The following is an 8,810-nucleotide window of genomic DNA, read 5'->3' on the forward strand; positions in this document are numbered from 1 at the left end:
GCACAATCTTCACACTCTCCCTCTGCCCAGCCCCAAGTCATTGGTGTCTCCAAGAAAGGAGCTTGTATACACATCTGGCACTCCGACTTTTGTGGCTGCTGCCCAGAGGAAACATCCCTTCATAGCCTGGTTCTGTTGGCCAGTGAGGCTTGTGTTCATGGGCTTAACAGGAAAGCAGCAAAGAAATATTTCTTACCTGGCTATCACACCAGGGCCCAGTGCACAGAGAGCAGACAGAAACACCTATCTGTCAGTCTTCCCCTGAAAGAGATATATTTGCATATTTTAAAAGCTGCTGCCTGAGGATCTGATTTCCAGTTTGCCTGAATCCAGGTGCTGACTAAGATCCTCTCCTTTGGCACGCTGACAAATCTTGGCATACCCTCAAATACTAGGAGCCACTAACAATAAAGTAGGCTGCTTGGATAAACACAACCAAATGCAGCACTGAAATAATAACGTTCATCTACTAGGTGAGGCTACGCCTTCAAGACTGCAAGAGGTGGCGGTTTTATCTAATGCATAGAATCAATGTAACAGAATAGAGAGCCCAGAAATAAACCCATAGATATATGGTCAATTAACTTGACACAATGGGGCCAAGAAGATACAATGGGGAAAAACAGTCTCTTCAATAAAAGGTGCTGGGAAAACTGAACAGTCACACTTAAAAGAATGAAACTGAACTATTATCTTACACCATACACGAAAATTAACTCAAAATGGATTAAAGACTTGAATGTAAAACCCAACACCATAAAACTCTTAAAAGAAATCACAGGTGGTAAGCTCCTTGACATTGGTCATGTCAGTAATTTCTTGGATTTGACACCAAAAGCAAAGGCAACAAAATTAAAAATAAACAAGTGGGACTACATCAAACTAAAAAGGTTTTAAACAGCAAAGGAAACCATCAACAAAATGAAAAGGCAACCTATGGAATGGGCGAAAATATTTATGAATCATATATCTGATGAGGAGTTAATACCCAAAACACATAAAGAACTCATACAACTCAACAGGAAACACACATTCTGATTAAAAAATAGGCAGAGGTTCTGAATAGACATTTTTCCAAAGACATATAGATGACCAACAGGTACATGTAAAGGCGCTCCCCATCACTAACCATCAGGGAAATGCAAATCAAAACCAAAATGAGATGTTACCTCACACCTGTCAGAATGGCTATTACCAGAAAGACAAAAAATAACAGGGGCGGGCAAAGACGTGAAGAAAAGACAATCTTTGTGCACAAGGTAAATTGGTGCAGCCACTATGGAAAACAGTAAGAAGGTTCCTCAAAAAGAATTAAAAATAGAACTATCATATGATCCAGTGATTCCTGTTCTGGGTATTTATCCAAAGGAAACAAAAACACTAACTCAAAAAGACATATGCACCCCTGTGTTCATTGCAGCATTATTTATAATTGTGCAACCTAACTGGACATGGAAGCAACCTAACTGACCATTGATGGAGGAATGGATAAAGAAAATGTAAGTCTATATATAAAATGAAACATTATTCAGCTAGAAAAAAGAGGGATATCTTGCCATTTGCAACAACATGGATGGACCTCAAGAGCATTATGCTAAGTGAAATGTCAAAGAAAGATAAATACTGCATGATCACACTTATATGTGGAATCTGAAAAAAAAAGAAAAAGAATTTCCAGACACAGAGAATAGACTGGCGGTGGCCAGAGGTGTGGGGGTGGGTGAAATGGGTAAAGATGTTCAAAAGGTACATACTTCCAGTTATAAAATAAATAAGTCCTGAGGATGTAATGTACAGCATGGTGACTACAGTTAGTAATATACTATATTGTACATTTGAAAGTTGCTAAGAAAGTAAATCTTAGAAGTTCTCACCACAAGAAAAAAATTAGTAACTATGTATGGTGATGGATGTAAGTAGACTTACTGTGGCCATCATTTCGCAGTATATACAAATTTTGAATCATTATTTGTACACCTGAAACTAATATAATGCTATATGTCAATTATAGCTCAATAAAAAATAACAGTTGGAGACTTCAATACTTTACTCACAATAATGGATACAACAACCAGACAGAAAATAAGTAAGAAAACAGAGGACTTAACAGACCAACTAGATCTAGAGACACACAGAACACGCTACACAACAACAAGCGAATACAAATTCTTCCCAAGTGCACGAGGGACATTTTCAAGGATAGATCATATATTGGGCAAGAAATTAAGTCTCAATGGATTTTAAAAGATAGGTATCACAGAAAGTATCTTTTCCAACTGCAATGGGATGAAGTTAGAAATCAATAACAGAAGGAAAACTGGAAAATTCACAAAATTGTGGAAATTAAACAACACACTTTTAAACAACCAATAGATGAAAGGTGAAATCACAAAGGAAAAGAGAAAACACTTAAAGATGAATGAGAATGCAAATACAACATACCAAAATTTAAGGGACAGCAAAAGTAGTACTGAGAGGGAAATTTATAGGTATAAACACTTAAATTAAAAAACAAGAAAAATCTCAAGTCAACAACCTAATGTTACAACTTAAGGAATTAGAAAAAAGAATGAACTAAACCCAAAGCTAGCAGAAAGAAGGAAATAATAAAGATTAGAGCAAAGATAAATGAAATAGACACTAGAAAAATAGAGAAAAATCAATGAAACCAAAAGTTAGTTCTTTGAAAAGATAAATAAAATTGACAAACCTTTAGCTAGATGGACTAAACGAAAGTGATGACTCAAATTACTAAAATCAGAACTGAAAGTGGGGACATTACTACTGATTCTACAAAAATAAAAAGGATTATGCAAGTACTACAGACAATTGTATGCCCATAAATTGGATAACCTACATGAAAGGGCCAAATTCCTAGAAACACAAAACTTGCTAAGACCTAATCATGAAGAAATAGAAAATCTGAATAGACCTATAACTAGTAAAGACATTGAATCAATAATCTAAAATCTCCCAACAAAGAAAAGCCCTGGACCTGATGGCTTCACAGGTGAATTCTACCAAACACTTAATCAAGAACTAATACTAATCCTTCTCAGACTTTTCGAAAAAATTGAGGAGGAGGGAAGACTTCCTAACTCATTCTATTAGGCCAGCATTACTCAACATCAAAGCCAAAGACAAAACAAGAAAAGAAAACTAGAGACCAATATTACTTACGAACGTTGATGTACAAATCCTCAACAAGGGGCCAGCCCCACGGCACAGTGGTTAAATTCAGCACACTCTGCTTCAGCAGCCTGGGTTCACAGGTTTGGATCCCAGCCACAGACCTACATCACTCATCAGCCATGCTCTGTGGCAGCGACCCACATACAAAATAGAGGAAGAATGGCACAGATGTTAGCTGAGGGCTAATTTTCCTCAAGCAAAAAAAGAGGAAGATTAGCAACAGATGTTAGCTCAGGGTGAGTCTTCCTCAGCAAAAAAAAAAAAGAAAAAAGAAAAACTACCCTCAGCAAAACAGTAGCAAACCAAATTAAGCAGCATATTAAAAGGATTATACATCATGACCAAGGGGATTTATTCCTGGAATGCAAGGATGGTTCAACATATGAAAATTGATCAACGTAATACACCATATTAACAGAATGAAGGAAAAAAACACATGATCATTTCAACTGATGCAGAAAAAGCATTTGACAAAATTAACACATTTTCATGATAAAATACTCAAAAAACTAGGAATAAAAGGAAACTATCTCAACATAATAAAAGCCATATATGAAAAACTCACACCAAACATCATAGTCAATGGTGAAAGACCAAAAACTTTTCCTCTAAGATCAGGAACAAGATAAGGGTGCCCACTTTTGTCACCAAGAGAAATCCCTAAAACAATTTCCATGTCTAATGCTTTGTTTTTAAGTTGTCCTTGCTTATAGGAACTAAGGCAGAACGTTGCCAGATGGCCAAACTGCAGAACTGGTTCAAACCAGAAAGGTCCAAGATGGTGATGGGGTGCCACGTGCAAAAGGAAACTTGTGCAAAAGGTGCCATGTGCAAGAAGGGAAGATCTGCACACGCCCCAAATGACTCCTCCTCCTTCACATCCCATAAGAACCCTGGTCATCTTTCCTTCAGAGAGAAGATGTTTGAGAGCATGAGCTCTGCCTCCTCTATTTGTCAATCAATGAATAGTTTCTGCTCTGCTATTTCAAATTCAGTCTCATTCTAGTGGCACAAGCGGCTCCAGGCAAAAGGACCCTCTTGAGTGTCACCAGTCCTTTAGGGCTTGGTAACACTTTTACCACTTCAATTCAACATAGTAGTAGAAATTTCAGGTAGAGCAATTAGGCAAGAAAAAGAAATAAAAGGTACCCAAATTGGAAAGGAAGAAGTGAAAACCGACCCCGTTTGCAGATGGTATGGTCTGACATGTACAAAACCATCAAGATTCCACAAAAAAACTGTTAGAGCTGATAAATGAAATCATCAGGATACAAAGTCATAACACAAAAATCAGATGTGTTTCTATATACCAACAATAAGCAATCTGAAAAGGAAATTACAAAAACAATTCCATGTATAACAGCATCAAAGAATATAATATTTAGGAATTAACTTAACCAAGAAGGTAAAAGACTTGCACAATGAAAACTGCAAAACATCGCTGAAAGAAATTAAAGAAGACATAAATAAATGGAAACACTTCTCATGTTCATTGACTGGAAGACTTAACATTATTAAAACGTAAACATTACCCAAAGCGATCTACAGATTCAATGCAATGTCTATTAAAATCCCAATGAGGTTTTTTACAGGAATAGAAAAACTCATCCTGGAATCTCAAGGGATCCCAAACAGCCAAAACAATCTTGAAAAGGAAGGAAACTGGAAGAGTTACACTTCCTGTTTCAAAACTTATCTCAAAGCTATGGTCATCAAAACAGTGTGGTAGTGGCATAAAGACAGACATATAGATTAACGGAATAGAATAGAGAACCCAGAAATAAACCCTTGCTTATAAGGTCAAATGATTTTTGACATGCCTGCCAATACCATTTAAATGCTGCTGGGAAAAGCGGATGTCCAGGGGCAAAAGAATGAAGGTGGACCCTTACCTAACATCATACACCAAAATTAACTCAAATTGGATCAAATGTCTAAACGTAAAACCTAAAACAATAAAACTCTTGGAAGAAAACATAGGACAAAAGCATCACAACATTGGATTTGGCAATGATTTCTTGGATATGACACCAAAGGCACAGGTAACAAAAAAAAAATAGACAAACTGAACTTCACTTTAATTAAAATTTAAAAAATTTTAAAATTGTACACCAAGAGACACTATCAACAGAGTAAAAAGGTAGCGTGTAGATTGGGAGAAAATACTTGCTAATCATTTATCTTGTGAAATTAGTAAAAGAAATTTCAACTAAATTGAAGTGGGAAAGGCCTGGAGGGAGGGTGCTCAGACCCTATCACACCTCATCAATTACTCCAACCAGAAAGAGGTGCATTTGCATCTACAACAGGAAGGCGTCTTCTACTTTACTACCCAGCAGAAAGAAGATTTCTCTGATGGCCCAGCAACAACTCAGTCAATGAGAGACTGCAGCAACCCAACCGAGGAGAAGCCTCCACACTTTGGACTCCCAGTTTCCTCCAGTGGATTCTTTGTTGATTACAGCCCATGTCAACTCCCTTTTCCTCCATAAAAGCAAGCCCCTTCCTCGGCTTCTCTGGACTTGTGCACCACAGCTTGTATATCTTGAACTGCAATTCTTTTGGTTGTTCCTGAATAAACTCATTCCGCAGATAAAACAACCAGCCAATTTACTTTTTAGGTTGACAATCTGATAAGGGATTAATATCCAAAACATATAGAGAACTCCTAAAACTAAACCATAAACAACCAATATGATTCAAAAATGGGCAAAAAACTTGTGTAGACACTTCTCCAAAGAAGATATACAAATGGCCAATAAGCACATGACAAAATGCTCAACGTCACTAATCACCAGGAAAATGCAAAACAAAATTGCAATGAGATACCACCTTACACTCATTAGGATGGCTACTATCAAAAAGCCAAAAAACAAGCACTGGTGGGGATGTGGAAAATCTGGAACCCTTGTGGACTGTGGGTGGGAATGTAAAATGGTGTGACCATTGTGGAAAACAGTATGGGGTTCCCCCCAAAATTAAAAATAGAATTAGCATATGACCCAGCAATTCCACTTCTTGATATATATCCAGAAGAATGGAAAGCAGAGTCTCAAAGAGATATTTGTACACTCATGTTCACAGCAGCATTATTCACAATAGCTAAAACGTGAAAGAAACTGAAGCATCCACCAAAAGATGAACAGATAAGCAAAATGCGGTACAGTCATCCCTCAGTATCCAAGGGGAGTTGCTTCCACAAACCCCACCCCCGGGGAACACCACAATCTATGGACGCTCAAGTCCCGACGTAGAAAACGGCGTGGAATTTGCATAAAACCCACACACACCCTGCCGAATACTTTAAATCATCTCTAGATTACTTATAATACCTAACAACGTAAATGCTATGTAAATAGCTGTTACACTGCATTGTTGAGAGAACAATGACAAGAAAAAAAAAGTCTGTACATGTTCAGTACAGATGCAACCCTTGCAGGCCTTTCAATCCATGGCTGGTTGAATCCCCGGATGCAGAACCCACGGATGCGGAGGGCCCACTGTAAATACACACAACGGAGTATTACTCAGCCTGAAAAAGGAAGGAAACTGCAATATGCTACAACATGGATGAACCTGAAGATACTATGCTAAGTGAAACAAGCTAGGCACAAAAAGACAAATATGCAGGGTTCCATTTATATGAGGTACCTAGAGAAGTCAATTCATCGAGGCAGAAAGTAGAATGCTGGTTGCCGGTGGCTAAGGGGGGTAGGGAAGGGGAAGTCATGGTTTCACCAGCACAGAGTCGCAGTTTTACAAGATGAAAGGAGTTACGGAGATGGATGGTGGCGATAGTTGCACAACATGAATGTACATAATAGCGATGACCTGTACACTTGAAACGGTTAAGACGGTAAATTCTCCGTTCCAGTCGCGTCCCGTATGACACAGCGGCCCCGTAGGGGCAGACCGAACAGCGGGGATGTGCAGCCGCTAGCCCACCCGGGTCTGCTTAAGTGCCCTCCGCCACGTCCGCACGACGAGGCTCGCCGGGCCGCACAGCGCGCAGAACGTCTCCCCGCAGTGATGCGGCGCAAGTGAAACCCTGGCACGCGGTCCCACTCTTCCTTCTCCATCACGGTGGGAAGAAACCACGCTGAATCCGACACCTCGGACCAACGTCTGACGTCTGCCTTCTCCGACCGGCCGAGGGCGAGGCCGAGGGCACGCACCGTCCACGCGCAGTCCGGGCTGACGACGCCGCCTCGTGGCCGGAACAGGACCTACCTTCCCCACAGCGCCATCCGCAGCTTCTCAAACCTTCTGAGGTGCACAAAACCATCTGGGGGTCTAGCTAACAGCCGGATTCTGGCTCGGCCGGGTGGGGCAGGAGCGGCGCACGCGACCCAGCGCTTCCGACGCGCGGGGCGGCCCGGCGCCTGCACCCCGGCCCCCAGCGCTCGGGCGCGCCCTCTCCGCCCGGTCCGGGAAGCCGGGAACCTCCGTGTCCCGCGCCTGGTAGCCGAGCCCGGCCGGGGACAGGGAGGCGTCTCCGCTCCCGAGCAGCGGGCAGGTGGGGGACCGGACCCCTCGTTCGGCCGGGCGCCCGGGCTGAGGCCCGACGCCGCGCCCGCGCCGGCGCAGCCCGCTCGCGCTGCGGCCTCGGGAGCGCGCCCGAACTCCGAGCCCCGTCCGGAACCCCACGGGGCGCCGGCACCGAGCAGCGGCGCGGCCCGCCCTCCTCGGGGACGGGGCACCGAGCGGCCCTCGCGCGGCGGCCCCTCCCGCCTGCCAGCTCTCCCAGGTCTGCTGAGCGTGTTTCTATCAACCTCCGTCTTTACCTAAACTCTCTCTCAGAGGAGACTTCCTGTCGCTGCCGTAAACGAACAGTCACCGTCACCTGCCGCCGGCCGGCGGCCCCACAGATGGACGCCGCGAGCCCAGCGGGACGGGAGCCGACTCGCCCGGACGGCGTCAGCAGGGCGCGACCGTGAGGGACCTCCCGTGACCGCCCCGCGACGCCGACAGAGGGACCCGGGCCCCGCCTCACGGGAGGGTCCGTGCGGGGCGCCCCCGCCCCGACCCGCCTCACGGGAAGGTCCGTGCGGGGCGCCCCCGGCCTCACGGGAAGGTCTGTGCGGAGCGCCCCCGCCCCCGGCCTCACGGGAAGGTCCGTGCGGGGCGCCCCCGGCCTCACGGGAAGGTCCGTGCGGGGCGACCCCGCCCCCGGCCTCACGGGAAGGTCCGTGCGGAGCAACCCGCCCAGGCCCCGGCCTCACGGGAAGGTCCGTGCGGAGCGCCCCGTCCCCGGCCCGGGGGCACGTACTGGCCTCGGGTAGCGTCCTCCGCGGGCGCCGGCGTCTCCTCGCACGCCCGCCTCAGGGCCGCGATCTCGGCCTGCAAGGCGCTGAGCTCAACCCGCCGGGCGTCCATGGCGCCGCGCTAACGGGCGCCGCCCGGCGCTTCAAGCCTCGCGCGCTCCTGGAGCGGACCATCGCGCGGCACGGCGGGGGGGCGCGGAGCACGGCGGTCTGCGCACACACCCCGCGCTTGCACGGCGGCCCGCGCCCAACGCCGTCCCTGCGCACGTGGCCGCAGCTGTCCCCCCGCAGCCGTCACCGAAGCCCCCGCGCTTGGAGAGAGCAGGTCGGCGCCAGCCCGGAGCCCGAGCGCCG

General features: G+C 45.3%; 1 protein-coding gene across 1 annotated transcript in view; it reads right to left on the bottom strand.

The window, feature by feature from the left end:
• LOC124241290 (centromere protein P-like) overlaps positions 1 to 8,588 on the bottom strand; it is a 222,462-nt gene extending 213,874 nt beyond the window's left edge. Inside the window, exon 1 of the mRNA XM_046664960.1 lies at positions 8,462 to 8,588. Coding sequence (XP_046520916.1) covers positions 8,462 to 8,568 — 107 coding nt within the window. The 5' untranslated portion in view covers positions 8,569 to 8,588. The remainder of the gene's footprint in view (positions 1 to 8,461) is intronic.
• Positions 8,589 to 8,810: the final 222 nt, after the last annotated feature.

This window comes from Equus quagga, chromosome 6, assembly GCF_021613505.1.
Source record: "Equus quagga isolate Etosha38 chromosome 6, UCLA_HA_Equagga_1.0, whole genome shotgun sequence".
Classification (NCBI taxonomy): Eukaryota; Metazoa; Chordata; class Mammalia; order Perissodactyla; family Equidae; genus Equus; species Equus quagga.